This window comes from Musa acuminata, chromosome BXJ2-11, assembly GCF_036884655.1.
Source record: "Musa acuminata AAA Group cultivar baxijiao chromosome BXJ2-11, Cavendish_Baxijiao_AAA, whole genome shotgun sequence".
NCBI lineage: Eukaryota > Viridiplantae > Streptophyta > Magnoliopsida > Zingiberales > Musaceae > Musa > Musa acuminata.
In genome coordinates, this window is record NC_088348.1 from 29,727,760 (window position 1) to 29,743,962 (window position 16,203).

At 38.9% G+C, this 16,203-nt stretch overlaps 1 protein-coding gene across 2 annotated transcripts in view; it reads right to left on the reverse strand.

Moving 5' to 3' along the window:
• LOC103971976 (uncharacterized) overlaps positions 1 to 14,484 on the reverse strand; it is a 41,896-nt gene extending 27,412 nt beyond the window's left edge. Inside the window, exons 1-7 of one of the 2 annotated variants that reach the window (XM_065132265.1) lie at positions 14,113 to 14,484; positions 11,279 to 11,657; positions 8,120 to 8,268; positions 7,674 to 7,913; positions 5,285 to 5,394; positions 5,094 to 5,171; positions 4,885 to 4,991 (exon numbers count right to left, since the gene is read on the reverse strand). In XM_065132265.1, coding sequence (XP_064988337.1) covers positions 4,885 to 4,991; positions 5,094 to 5,171; positions 5,285 to 5,394; positions 7,674 to 7,913; positions 8,120 to 8,268; positions 11,279 to 11,657; positions 14,113 to 14,152 — 1,103 coding nt within the window. In that variant the 5' untranslated portion in view covers positions 14,153 to 14,484. Of the gene's footprint in view, positions 1 to 4,884; positions 4,992 to 5,093; positions 5,172 to 5,284; positions 5,395 to 7,673; positions 7,914 to 8,119; positions 8,269 to 11,278; positions 11,658 to 14,083 lie in introns of both variants that reach the window. The other variant, XM_009386148.3, reaches the window with a different exon arrangement.
• Between the last annotated feature and the right edge of the window lie 1,719 nt (positions 14,485 to 16,203).

The window sequence follows — 16,203 nt, forward strand, 5'->3', positions numbered from 1 at the left end:
CTGCATGATCAAGTCCCTCCCATGGGACTCACTGGTACTTGCATTCGAACTTTTCCCTTGGTGGAACACAGCCCCCATATGCTGATGACCAAGGTTTTCATCCGATGCAAAATTCGATGCACGCACGGAAGACCCGCCTCTACGGTACCATGGCCTTCACTCCTTGAATCCATAGCCCTTCTTGTCGTCGTGTTGTTCACCGAAGTGGAGCTCCCAGTAGCTCCCGATCATACCTCCGTATGATCTATCCCTCACGGGACAAGATTGTGTGTATCGCATTGCCACGAACTGTTCCACCACGATCCACTGCACCATGTCGCCTCCTGGTGACATCTCCATTGCATTCTGATCCCTGTGGAATAAACTCGAATTGTGAACCCTCCATATGTGGCCTCTGCCAATACATCGCAGGGTCTCTTCCACCTTCGATTTTGTTCGCTCCTTTGGCAATCGACCTTCATCCACCCACTCTTGGGTCACACCTAGATGAAGCACCGCTCTAGGACAATCCGTCGCCTAGTAGCTCCCGAAGTCCACTAACTTTGCTGTAATTTGTGCACCATTGCCTGGATCCTGGGCCTCGGCCCCTACCAGCACAATCTCCGCTGCGCACTGCTTCCTTCATGGCAACTTGAATGGCAACACTGTGGCATATTCTTCAAGAGTACCCGCCTCTGCGTCCTCTTGCCCCGTGCTAAGGCCTTCTGAACCCAATTTCGCCTCCGCAAATTGAGTCGCCTTAGTTCCTCCATCAAATGCTCCTCCGAGATAAGGTGCATGTGCCCAGAAGCTCCCTTCGTCTTTGGCACCATGCAAGATGAGTCCGCTCCGTCAGAATGAAGGACCCATGGATCAACATGATCATACTCTTGCCTCTGCAAGAGTTCATTTCCTTGACCTCTGTCTAAGGAAAGCACCGTGCCTCTGCTCCACGTTCCAACTTCTATGCTGACTCCCTTCATGCGGCTTGAGTACTTCGCCAAGTTACACCCAAGTTGCTCCGCTCCTCGTTTTTGCATTGAGTTGATGGTGGCCCTCGCGCCCACCATTCCACGAGTCAGCCCTCCCTTGAGTCCGATCTCCATATCGACTCTAAGTGTGCCTTCATTTAAGTTGCTTCAGGTCGCTCCCCCACTTGATCTCGCAATGCATCCACCAATGCATTCTCTTGAGCGAGATCATGCGGCAACTCCTCGCTGCTTGCTCGGTCCATTAAGCTTCGTGGAGTTGTTGTCTGTGAGGTACTCCTCCTCAACATGTGAAGTCTGTCTCACATGATTCTCCCTCTGGAGTGCCGAGACTTATCCCTCCTGGATAACTGTCCTGTTGGAGCAACATCTCTCTTCGTTTCGGAGACCACCATCCCCTTGGACTACTCCGATCTGCTGAACAAACTGTGCATTGTTCTGCCTCTTGCAAACGCACTTGCTAGATTGCACCTCCACGTCAATACAGCCACCGCTGCACCCCTCAAGGCCTAGCAACATGCTGAACTCGTTGCACACTTCAGCCTCCTCCGGACGTATCCTTCGCATGCCGAAGAGAAAGTTTCAATGCTCCATGGCGCCGAGTCTCGACCGCCTTGGGATGGCCACGAACATTCCATCGTCCGCATACAAGTCCATGCATGAGTACCGAATTCTTCGAGTTAGCAATTCCCCTCACCTCTGTAAGCTTTTCACAACTCTTTCGGTCGCTGAGCAACTCATTCCACTTTGCATGGTCACGTCCTTTGCCAAGCGTCTCGCTTGCCTTGAGCACCATTAAGTAAAGTTGTCAACGTTGAGCCGTAGCTCAAACTCAGCCATCCCAACCTTTGTGCGCTCCGCATTCTTCCAAGCTTGTCTGTTCTCGTGGTGCCTCTTGCGCGAAGGGTTGACCATTCCTCTGAATGCCAATGTTAGATGCCCGCTCCTCTGAGCGACTCTTTTCCCTACATCTTCATGCCCGTTTTCCCTTAAACGGTCGCGCGTTGCTGACTGCCCTCAACGCAGCCCCGTTAGGTCCCCCACGTTTGCATGTCAAGTATTTCTATGAGTGCTTGTCCCGCTTTGATACCATATGACACGGACTTAGCTGGTTTTGCCTAAGTCGTGCGGCACCCTCGCGCGTCCGTCCGCAAAGGTCAGCCTCCCCGAAGCCTCCCATTGTCCCTTAGGACCAACAAAAGAGAGAACGGGTTAAAGAGAACGCCTCAATCGGGATCCACAAGCAAACATGTCCGAAAAACACTTCATAGACAATACAAATTACAAACAGACTTTACAAGCTCTGAACAGTTGCACAACAAAGGGTAAAATGGTCCATTACAGACCGAAAAGCTCTCGCACGTGTCCACATAACACAACCTTTATTTACAAGCCTAAAGAGGCCACTAACCTAACTCAAATAGGACTTTGAAGCCTTCGGCCGCCCCTTTATATTCTGTACAAGGCATGAACATGCCAAAAGACACGGACACACATAAGCATTACATCCAACATCTTGTTTAGAAGTTTGTCCGTGACAATATGGTACACCGATACTAACCGGTATACCGGTCCAACCATATCACCCGAATGGGTCCGATACCCGAAATAGCAATCTTTGGGTCTGGTGATTATATTTTATCTCATCTAATAAATTCTGTTATTTATTACAAAACTATCAAATCTTAAAAGATTTCGTTTGCTTAAAGATCCATGCATCTTTGCAGCATAATATTAGTATCAAAGTATTTATCCTGCATTACTATCTGCCACCTATTTACAAGGATCTATTAAGACAAAAAGAAGTGATGGGTGAGAAGAGGACAGATGCCCCAAATTATTATAGCTCAAAATAGTAGTGTGCTAACGCAGCTTTGATACAATAGGTATACCTATCGTATGGATTGCACCAGGCAGATAGATTATTCTGGTTGGTACCAGCATATTAAACAACTTTTTACTATGATTTTATTGATGCATTGAGCCGTAGCACACCATGCTGTCACTACGTACCACGATAAGTCTAGTATACGAGATTTTTGGTCTCAAATGATAAGGAGTTAGGGTTCATGGTTAAGTTGGTGTTGCCTACAAGTGGAACAAAATGCTGCTTAGCCCAACTTAGATCCACTCTGTCAGTGGCCTTTCTGTTATCCACCTGATGTTAAATAACAGCACATGAATACCATATACTTCAGACTTTAAGGTCTTCATTCCAACCAATTTTGTAGTTTTAAAAAGAAAAAAACACTATATAGGTGATTAGGCTTCAACATCGTGCACAAGTAATATACAGTGGCACATTGAGACTCTATTGAAGTAGAGCAGTCAACATCGAGAAGACATAAAAATTAACTACAAAGGATCTAGTATGATGGCAAAATATATCTGACCATGACTAAGCATACAATGTTGTCAAATTTATAAATGTGAAACTAATAAAATAGAATTGTAAATTCTAAGCAGGCAAATTTAATATGGAACAGGTCAAATTCTACTACATTAAATGAAAATGGAGACATGATCCACTCATCTACTCGAAATGTGAGTTTATCGAACTTATGAATTTATACTTTATAGAACTTACCAATAAATTATTACTCACAGAAATCCTATTTAAAAAAAAAAGGGCAAGCTGCAAATATTATTGCCTCATATATCATAAAAAGTGAGGTTTTATAGCCAAACTGCATCTACATAAGTAGCCACATAAACTGTTTTTTAAAACCTTGGCTCACTTTAACCAAAAGATCAACCAATATTTTTTTCTTTGGCAACAAACCACATACACACTTTAGTTTTTAAAAAATATATATTCCAAATAATCCTGTCAAATATGCAAAACAGACACCCAAAGTTGATACATGAACATATAAAATGAAGTTTAATTCTCCGGAAACGTTTATACAAAAGAACATGCTAACCCACAGAAGATCCCTAGAATGAAGTTTGCCACCACCATTTCCATGTAGGGGCACTCCAACCTCTTCATTTCTTTTATAGGCTACAAACTAGGATGTAACTAGTAAACAGTAACCATCAAGAACTTCTTTTCTCTGTCCGTAAGAAGGATCTTCTAATAGGTTAAAGCTTTTTTATTAACCAATTTGGTAAGAGAATTGCATATAATATATGGGGAGTCTAGGAATCTACAAGTAGAAGTCACTCATCAAAAGAAGGAAATTTTCTTTTCCAGCCATGATCCTAATTCATAAATTTTCATGGGATGATACTAATCCGACCAAAATGCCAGAAAGAATCCAAATCAGTTAAAAATAAAAATCAGATTTGCTTTTAGAAAAGTTAATATAAAATCTTGAGGCAAGTCCGGCAATAAAGAAGTTTCTCAATAAGTAATGACCAACATTGCAAGACCAGAATTATTCCATCTTGCACTGAATCAAGGAGATAGTTATTAGTATGTACTCAAGATTTTTAGCTCCCAAATTAAACAAGCAGCTAATTACTGATCACACTAAAATGTAAATATAATAGTTCATATTGATGTCATATCAAGGCTCTAATTTTCAAAATCTCAATGGGAGAATTGCAACATTACTTCCTGGCAGTAGCCAGCAATCCTAAAAATGTCAGTTGTCTCCTTAAAATTGTAGGAATTCTAATAGTAATAAGATATCCAAACATATACATGCAACAACTATCTACATTCTTTGCTACATAATTTAACCAGAAGATTATTCATCAACAAAAAAGACCATAGCATAACATAAACTGAGCAGTAAGTACTTCAGCAGTTTAAAAGAAAACAAAGGAGAACAAATTTAGAAGTTTGAGATCATAGTGCAAGTTGCATAAGCGACAATAAAGTTAATAAACCCACAAATGGACACTCCTTAATACCAAAGGAACCAACTGATAAATAGAAATATAAATAATTGAATGTCAGAACACTTACGAAAGTAGCTGGTAAACAGAGGAAAGTCTTGGACTAAAGGCAAGGGCAGTCACAGCTCCAGTATGTCCCTTCAACACTGATATTGGGTGCCCATCAGGTAAATGCCACTGCATTGATAAGCCAAAATTATCAAAACTTGGAAAAAAAAATACAGGCAAATCAGATCAAAACCTTTACAACATCTGCATATCAAAAGATAATTGATCGACCACTCTAATGATGGAGTCATTTGCAGAAGATGCCACCACAGCATTATTTGAACTCACAGCCAGGTCAGTTATGTCACCCTTCATTAATGTCAACCAGAATAAAGAATGATAATCAAGAGAAAGGGAATGGGAAAACAATGAAAAGCCGACAGGCAATGGTGAAAAACATTAATACACCATCTAAGACTCACTTCGTGTCCACGGCAGCTGGCCAGGCAAAATGCAGTTTCCGTTGACCAGATCTTCACAAGGCGATCATCTGACCCAGTTATTACATACCGCCCCAAACGATCAAAGGTAGCTACAATTATGAACGTTCACAAGACATTATACAGCATGATGTAATATGACAAAATTGACCAAAGAATTTCTAACTTGAAGAAATGATATGTGAAACAAAAGAAGTATCAAGTATGGAGGGGATCATCAGAACTGCCAGAACACAGAAAGTCACAATAATAAGTGTCATAGCATATATAATTAAAGCAACCAGAAATAAAGGCCTCAAATGTTTTGTGATAACCAACTCAGTACCAAGGAAAACAGGAAATCAAGAAATGAGGCCCAACGGATGAAGCAATTAATCTTATATGTCCCGATCAATGTCAATCAAGTAACATTTAGAATACATAAGCATAGAAAGAACAAAATAGCATTAGTGAACTCTCTGTATCCTACCAATCTAATGTAAATTTACAGGCAATAATGGTAGACAAAAAGTATCAAAGATCATAATGAACCATATTAACATAGGCGCTCAAATATACTTTAAGGAAATCAAAAAAGAGAATAGGAACACCTAATTTATTAACTTTGTTGATCTTTGGGTGCTTAAATTGATCAAGTTCAAGAAAAACATATAGTAAGCACCATTCATGAATCAGTTGAGGATGAATTAACTGAGAAATTGGATGATCAACTGGTCAGATCTCCATTGGACAGAAGCAATCCCAACTGAATCCCATCAATTCCCAGTCATATCTAGTCAGTTTAGAGCAAATCCAACAGATTCAGGGTGACTTCAAGAATTATCATCAGTAATCAGATCCTTGATATTCAAGATACTTATTTGGTCCACAGGCAATATAAGATGCTGATTCTTCTAGACCTAGGTTTGTTTAATCAAAAGCCTTATGAAACTCGATAAACTATATATTAGAATAGTCTGCGGGTAACACAATATGTTGTAATTGCTATTAGTGACACCAGTAAAGGGATCCCAGTATGTTTAAACAGAACTCTTAATTCATGGGACATGATCTACCTAGGACATAATAACGGATAGGTCAAGTTTTTACAAGAAACATGAGTAGATTAATCTAAAACCAAAATGACGGTCAAATATAACACACTTGCCTTGAATCAAAGAAGACTTAAACATAAATGCTAGAGAACAATAGTCTTGCAACTACAGAATAGTACAAATGGTGATAAAAGATAGTGTATTGTGAATCTGAATACCGACATACTAAAATGTATGACAAACTCCTAGATTTCGAAACAACAACTAAAGATAGAGTAGATGTGTCCGTGACCTTGCAATTAGACCAAATAAGTAAAATCTAAATAATATACCTATTTGTCAACAACTCAAGATGGAATTTAGCAAATAGAATACCACTAATCCTGCATACAAGGAAACTGACAGTGCTTCAACACTCCCTTCTACAGATTAGTCGACAAAAAAACATAAAATAAAGAAAAAGGTTTTCTCATATGAAAACCTCAGAACCTTTGTTCTGCAACTCCTTCCTAAACAATCAAAGTTCAACCATTAAAGGCCCTATGTAAACTCTATATCACAAGTCAATGAACAAATTGACTTTAAATTATATAGTTCATTACTTCATATCAAGGATTATAATTTTGTACCAGGATACAGTACCGGTCCTACCAACTGGTCTACCATAAATGGTACAGTGGTATGTACCAAGAAGAAGAAGAAGAAGAAGAAGAAAAGGAAGAAAGCGGAGAAAATGGAAGGAGGAATAGGAAATAAGGAAAAGAGGCCGTGGAGGAAGAGGATGAGACAGTGGAGGAGAAGGAAAAGGAAGGGCAGGCAATGGAGGAGGAGGAAGAGGAAGAAGGAGCAAGAGGAAGGAAGAAGAAGAAAGCAGACAAACCGGTGTAGGAACAGTGAATGAGGACAAAAAGGGGGAGGAAAAAAGGAGGAAGCATTCCCGAGATAGGAGACATGGTGGGCAGCGAGGAGGTAGGTGACAGGTTACGGATACAGAGAACAGGATTGTAAGCTCCACGTGTATTGAAGAAAGGAGTCCTTTATTTTATTAGGCTGGGTTTTGAACCGTCACCATCTTGATTTGGACTCAGATCAGTAAATAACAGTCAGCAAAAACCAAACTAGTCGAAATTGACTCCATGGTTCATACTTCATAGTACAATAAGTCCAAAACTCTTCTGAGTTGCATGTAGTCAGCACTATCTGCTGCCTATGCAGAGTTATTCAAACGCTAAAATGTAATGTTTATATTGCACTCCTCACTACTCTTACAATGATCATAAAATTATGAGACTGAAACTGAAATTGTTAAAATATAATAGAAGGTGAACAGAAGATACCACAATAGACAGCATTCTGATGTCCCCTCAACTTCTTTATGATTTCCATTTTTTGCACCAAAGTTGATGGTTTAGCAATGGCATAACATGCTGCACGAATGGATGGAGCTCGATGGTGCTTTGTGAAACCACCACCTATCTCCCTTAAAGCTAACCCATGGACCTGATCAGCCTGCATATGTGGCCAACGCAAATAACTCGGCAACTTATTGGCTCCTTTATTCCCTCTATCCCTATCAGCTGCGATGTAAAAGCCCAATCGAGGGTGAGAGAACTGCAATAAAGAGGAAAGCAAAACAGAATGCAGCCTACGACAACAAGAAAAAGGTTTGTCAAGAACAAAAAGAGAAAATGAACATTAACTTGATGTATTGGCAATTATCTGATCAAAGATGAACCAGAACCTCAGACACTGCATCATAAAGAAGAATAGAAAGGTTTCATACATGCAAGAAGAGAAAAGGAACCAGATCCCAGAATTGTAGGAACATCAGCAGCACTTGGAGCTCCTCTGCCCATTCCAGGAAAATGAGTAGAATTCAGAATTAATTGTTTCAGAAGTTTTACTAAGTGATCCCTTTCAATGTGTGGATACCTAAGAAAGAACAAGCAGTAAGTTACAGAAATTAGGAAAGACAGTTAGCTTGTCAAAGAACACAAATAACTAAAAATTCTAAAATAGGTACATAAAGTTGCAAAAACATCAACAGTTTTATGTGCAGTGACAAAAGGCAAAATCTGCTAGTTTTGGCAAATTGTAGCATACATGGCATATACTTAACATGAAACATAGACAGTGATTTAAAAAGGCGCTCGGGCGCTCGGGCGAGGCGAGGCAAGGCCCGAGCGCCTCGCTAAACATCCAGGAGGCGCGCTTCAAAAAGGCGCCGCCTAGGCGCTCGCCTGAGCCCAGGCGCTGGGCGATTTCGACAAGCGCCTGGGTTAAACCAGGCGACCGAACCAAGATTTTAGGTCTGGTTCGGTCTCCGGTGGTTAGTTGGTTCAATCGAACCAACTAAAATCGATATCAGCTGTCGCTGCCCAACCCTAACCGACTAACCCTGCTCGTTGCCGCTGCCGCTCCCGCGCCCGCTACTCGCCGTTGTCGCTGCTCGCAACCGCTGTAGCCGCTCGCCGCTCCTACTGCTCGTCGCTGCCGCTGCCTCCTTACATTCCCGCTCTCGCTGCCGCTGCCTCCTTACACTCCCGCTCCCGCTGCCGCTACCTCCTTACACTCCCGCTCCGACTACCGCTTTCGTTTCCTCTTTTCTCAGTCAGCACCCCCTTACACTCTTCCTTCTCCTTCTGTATACTGTTAACAGTATACTTAACAGTATATCATATATTGTTAACAGCATATTTTTATTAATTTAATAGCACATTTTTATTTAAAATTTTAAATAATTATATTTATTAATTATATTATATATTTTTATATTTTAGCGTCTCGCTTCATTCGGGCGAGCGCTTAGTGCCTCGGGAGTTTTTGGACCTTAGCGCCTTTTGACGCCTAACGCTTTTTAAATCACTGAATATACATAAGTGCACCATTATTCATGTATTCCAAAAGTATAACTAATTTGCCTAGCAAAATATTTATAGGAAAATCCATTTTATAGAGAATAACTTCAAATGTTCTGGTTCAAAACAAATATCAGCAAAGTTGAAATTCAATTTTGAAACAAGCATGAGATGTTAAATTCATTATAAAGGGTAAACTCAAAAGAAACAATTATATATGAGAGCAAGATTGATAACCTATGCTTAGACTATTCCTACCCAAATATAAATATTTCCAATCCAAGCAAACAATGAAATATGTTTAGTTAAATGCTTGTCATACCATACAAGAGACATTAGATGTTAATGAGATACTTCCCAGATACGTGTCAGATATCTCTACAGTGTCAATATGTCAAAGAACTTGTTTTCTCAACCTTTTTAGAGCATCACATAGATATTAAACAAAAATTTTAGGTGAGGAGATCTGTTGTACACATTATCTAGTAATTACCATTTATAAGATGTGCAACTACATAATCCATATATATAAAAAACAGACAAGATTCATCATATTATATTCTATTAAATAAACATATCTTATAACCAAAAATCCATTCTGCAAAAGATTATACTTCAAAAGAAATGACATTCTGGCTCATCCACTATCGTGTTAAATCATATCTGATATTTGTATTGATGCTGCAATGCAACCAACAGAAAGCAAGAATCATATCTGATAATTGTATTGATGCTGCACTGCAACCAACAGAAAGCAAGAAACAACAACCAGATAAACGATACTACCCATATGCAACCAAGCTAGTGGCAAGCTAAGCACGCAATTGCACCATGCCCCTTGCCTCACTTGCCAAATGAAATGAAAGCCATAAGGAGGTGGAAGCACTAGCATGATGTCATTCCTAGAATATATGGTATAGCAAGTTACTGTCAGGTAACTTGCAGAAACTGGCTTACTGCCCACTTCAGGATCTCTAACTTATCTCTCTAGCCTCTACCAGATTTTTTTTTTTTTTTTGACAGTCACTGCTATCTTTTCATTAATGACTCTCTCTCCTCCCACCCAACACCACCCCCCCCCCCCCCCCCCCCCGCCCCCCCCTCTTTTCTCCCCCTCACCCTCCTTATCAGTGTCACACACTGAAGCATCATGTGTAGGTACACCACGACATACCAATATTTAAATCCATCATTATATATAAACAAAATATACAATATTAATATTTCCTAACTGCCCTAGAGTATGAGGAGATGGATCAAGAGAGAGGAATCATGAAAGAGGGAGAGAGAGAGAGAGAGAGAGAGATCAACAGAAATAAATTGGGTGAGAGAAAACTTTGAGAAAGATCAAAACTTTGACATGCAAAAACTCCCTAACCTAGTCTAAAGACCTCTAGCTTAAATCATCTTGTTAAAGAAGGGAAACTTGAAAGTAAATCTTCATTGCTTTTCTTTTTTATCTCATTTTAGAGAATTTTGCTAAGATGTCTTCAGAAAGTGATAATATAATGAATGCCATTTTTTTGTTTATGATAAAGAGTATTTATGACTTATGAGTTTTGACAACAACTTAATCATGGGACCCAAAAATAAGAAAAACGCAACATCAACGAACTACAATAATGACAGATATTTAAGACATCTTTAAGGTTCTACAACTAAAAGTGTTACCTAAAGTTGGCTCAAATCATAAGAAGTCTCATGATATATAATTGGATCACTTCAAAAGGGGAGCAGCAACGATATGCATGTACATTCTCAAGGTAGCAGCTAAAATGTTAGAGAATCAGGATTCAGAAATGCAGTTTAGGAAATTCAAACACAGCAACAACCTTACAGTAGGATAATACAAATACGGTGGATAGCTTTCATATCCAAATCAAGACAAACACTCACTATTATAGTGAGGGAAACAAGGATTACCATGATCACTTGGGATACTAGAATAGTACAAAACAAAATCTTAAGCACTTTGATTAAGAAAAATCCAAAAGAAAAAAAGTGGCGGTGACATGAATTAAGGCATGCATTCATAGACTCCATTTGAATAAATAAGTGGATATATGAACAGTAGCATCATGTACCTTTCGGCCAACTTGATATAGCTAAGAGGCAGTGAGATGCCATCATCATCTTCACTGCCACTTTGTGCACCACAACGTGAATACCATGCATGGTATCTTCTAGGTAAAAGTTGATAATCCAAAAGCTCATTCCAGAACTGTCCATATGTCCTTTTACATGGCCCAGCTGATAAAAAATGCATGATCAGGAAGTAAATTTCCCTAATGTCAATATCTACATCAGCCGCTGCTGGGAAGGATGATGCCATGGATGTCGTACTTTGCCCGACAGGATTGACCTTCTCAAGTGCCCTTTTAGAAAATGCCAAAGGTGCCATACTGACAGAAGTTTCATCACCAGAAGGTTTGCATTTACTAAGGGCCATCTTCAGGGTACCATCTGTAAAATAAACAAGTCGTGAACAATAAGCAACCTCAGAACACAAAGCCAATTCCCAAAGCAAAAGATTTCACCCGATGAAGAACATGCAAAAGTTTCGAAGGGTGGGGAAGCTAACAACAAGAAAGTCCAATACATCTAACTTTTTGAGTCTCTAAAAGGAAGAGCAGGTTATGAAAAGGTAACTTATAAAATATTTAAAGTTGCAACATTTTTGGTTATATGATAGGATTAGCAGCTTAGTAAACATCCAACTGAGGAAACAGAAAAAACACCTTATCACATATGTTATTACCTCGAGCTATGTTTTCCCTAAATTCTAACATGGCTGTCAATAGCAGGTGCATTACAAGTGGGACCCCAGACTTCTCAAGCTCATGAAGTCACTGGGACGTCAATTTTGGCTCCTCATGCCACCAATGTGCCATAAGATACAAGATCATATGTATCATAATAAGTATCACTTTGCCATGCTATGGTTGTGCCAAGCATGTCCCAATTGTTAGGAGGGGAAACTTTATCCATTGATAATTATCATGTCATTTTCTCTTCCCTTCTCTTTCGTTCTCATCAGTAATGACACGATTGAAAGGCCAAATGATAAGATCCATGATTAACTTCAAAACCCTCAACTCATAAAAGTTAATTTCCTTTTAGTCATCGGGTCATTCACATCTGTACAGCAAAGCAAAGGCCACTGAGTGGAGTGACAACAATGACAAACAGAGCCACAACAACAAAAATAAAGGTGCTTCTCCTTGTTCTCCTCTCCTTCCTCTTCCTCTTATTTTATTCCGCCTATTTGACGTTGTATGTTTTTTTCTTTCTCCTTTCTTTTCTTTTTCTCTTCTCTTCTTTTTCTTTTTTTTTCTTTCCTCCTCTTTTATTCTCATTAATAGATTGCATGATTGAAAGTACCATTGGATTAAGAACTAAAATTTAGACTTCAAAACCCTTAGCTCATGGAATTTAGTTCCCTGTCAGTCCCACAGTAATTTCACCATCAATGGATGCCTGTCCTCCATATTGTATCTCCACTCGGTGAAGCCAGGGAAACTGGTGAAGCCAGGGAAACTGAGTGGAGTGACAATGACAACAATGCAAAGTAGCAAGTAGCAACTGCAGCAAGATGCACAAAAACAGAAGATACTTCATCATGTTCTCATCTTCTCCTCTTCCTCTCGTGGTTGGCAACATGTGATTGATACAAATCTTCTTCTTAATCACGGCAAAGGTCCGATCAGATGGTGGCCAGAATTAGTCAACAAAATGTAGACAATTTATGCCAAGTCTAATCCAGATCTAGTACCAACATCCATGTGTTGTGTCAACATGAATGCTGCAGCAGTAAAAACGAAGTCTAAGCATCACACTGGTAATAGCTTCACCTTGGTGATCCCACTATAGCTTGAGTACCTTAGCAGGTTGAGTAATATTTACCATTTCTTATTTATTTAATTATGAAACCATAATACACCCCTAATCACATTAACCAAATATCATTGACCAAGAAAACAAGCAACAAAATTGAATTTACAAACATGCAATATGGAGAATTACTGACACCCAAAAGTTGTTAGCCATCCTTGAGTGGACTATTAAGTTTTGTGAAGCCTTCGATGTATTGGCGCTTACAAGAATGGCAAGATTTTACTAATCACAGCTCTTCCATCTAAACCAACTGAACACCTCAAATTCTAAGCAACTCCAGAATAACACAAACTGTCATACATGGCATCTGAAGTAATTAGATTAAGGGCCCTCAACAAACCAAAAGACAACTCAAATTAAACTCAAACCTCCCCTGGACTAGGCAATATAAACTGATTCCATCAAACTAATTAGAGATTATCCAGGGTTCATCAAGAAACCTCTGGGTTGCATCAGTTGGGTTTAAATGGTTGAAAAAAGAAAACCAGCCTATCCTTAAACTGAACCATCATTTTCAATCCGGATAGGCATATACATTACAGAGAAGAAAAAAATATGGAAAGTCTGTCCATATTTCAGAAGCTAGCAACTCGTAAGAGACAAGGAATCATCCCTACATAAATCCCACACATTCCGTTGACAGGAAGCGTCAAAAAGGCTCCACATGGACGATCTAGACCTTCGCATTATAATACATTTGGATTTCAGAACAATACTAATAGCAATATAATCGTGGTGGTAGCAAGCAAATAGCTACATGTTTCATCCAAGAATATTGGAACATCTCAAACCAGAATATATAGATATATATTACCACCATCTTAAGTGATTAATTCATTCCAGAATGAACAATGTTAGAGGATACAAGACATCTGGCAATTAAGCAGATATCTAACCCTGACAATGTCACGACTATTGAATAGCACAGGAATTTCGCTGGCATCAACAAGCAAAAAGGAAAACATGATAAGAAGAACAAAGAAATGATAACTTACGTTAGATTATGATCACCAAATTGACTCACCGAACGCTCCGAAACGTATAGACCTCCAACCTTGCCACATTCCTCCACAAGGGAGGAAAGTATCCCAGTCTTGGAGCCCAAGAAACCGCGAGAGCAGCGCAGATTCCAAAATCCGGGGCGCACTGTCAGAGGATCCGACTCCGAACGAGATGGAGAGAAGAAGGAGTGAAGCGAACGGCACACGGAGGGAGGGATCTCCAGGAGAGCTGCGCGAGAGGAGATGCGACGGAACGGGGTAAGTTCTTGGGGACGGATTGAGCGGCCGGCGGGGACGGTCGATGGCGGCGAGTCCTTAGGGTTTCCGCCGGCCAAGCAGGCGCGGGAGGGATCGGCGATTCGCAGCGAGGATTTGCGGATATCGTCTCCCGTCTCTCTGTAGCCCGGTTGAGGGTTTTCCTTGGTTTTATATTTGGTGCATTAAATAAGAGGCCAAGGCGTGCGGTATCTCAAAAGCGGGGTGCGAATAAAAGGAAACGACGAAATAAACAACATAATAACAATAAAAAATTAACATAAAGTGATATATGTCGCTCCAAAATCAATGGTTTTCTTAATTTAAATTTAGAATATAATATATATACACACACTCTTGTAAAATCTGAAAATTATATATGATATTTACCTCTTTCAATTTAAGTTGGAGTATTATTTATATATATATATATATATGAAAATTGTGTATTTTTTTATAAAATATAAAATAAAATAAATATAGTAAGTAGTATTTTACGGACATACAGAAGATTTTTAGGTTTGATGTGTGTGGAGGGACGCATATAACAAATAAGTTATTCTCAATCTTTTCAAGGATCGATTTGTAAAACGAACCCAAAAAACAATCTAAAGCATGCGTGCGGTTCGGGTTGAGATCGGGGTTTTATCGGATTCGGATTCGAGGATCCGCTATCCGGAGGAGTAGACTCATAGGAAGGAAGAGGATATATAGGTTTCATTGCAATTTAATGATAATATATAAATATATATATATATATATATATATATATATATTAGTCGATACCTTTGGATTAATTGATTATATGAAAAAAGGGTAATCAAAATATTATTAAGTAACACTAATTACATGGTTATGACCGAGGATGACTCAAATAAATATTTTTTTTAATTAATAGTTATAGCCAAGAAAGTGAGGAAGATGCTTAACCAAAAATGATTTTATGGTTGGACTGGGAATCACAACAAAAATGTTAGATTAGGTTAGGATTTCTAATCTTTTTATTTGGACTTTTTATTAGGTTTGTTCATGTATCATTTACTGAAATAATTTATCATGATAGGTTAGATTAGTTTAGATACTATAACATTTTTAAATAATTCAAGTTTTGGGATGATTTTTATGGAAAAATCTCTTCTTCTTTTTTTCTAGATAGTGCTTTTCTTCAAACAGTATTTCTTTTTTTTTTCTGTAATTCTATAAATATTATTTCCTTTCACCTTTCCCTCGCCAACACTATTAAGCATCGAGAACCTCTACTCCCTACTTCCGCTTCGTATTCATCATAATCATCACTTCCATCCTTCCTCTGCGGTGGAGACCTTTCGATGGAAGCCTTGCAATGTCGTCTTTACCTTGTGAAGCAAATGAAGGGCAAAGGTGACGAGCATGATGGAAAGCCTCACAATGACGAGTAAGGGACATATGCAGATACTATGAGTAAAGAATGACAAAAACGACAAACATGACGAGCAAGAAAATATGTTATACAAAACTAACAAAACTTCATAGTGAAAACAAAAGCATAAGTAACGAGTGTGAGAAGTGAAGGCAAAGCTAAAGACGTTGAAGGTAACAGGCAATAAAGGAATAGAAACCGAAGAGCATTTATTAGGTTAGGATTTCTAATCTTCTTATTTTGACTTTTTATTAGGTTTGTTCATATATCATTTACTAAAATAATTTATCATGATAGGTTAGATTCGTTTAGATACTACAACATTATTAAATAATTCAAGTTTTTTGGATGATTTTTATGGAAAAATCCTTTTTTTTTTCTAGATAGTGCTTTTCTTCGAACAGTATTTTTTATTTTATGTAATTCTATAAATATTATTTCCTTTCATCTTTCCCTCGCA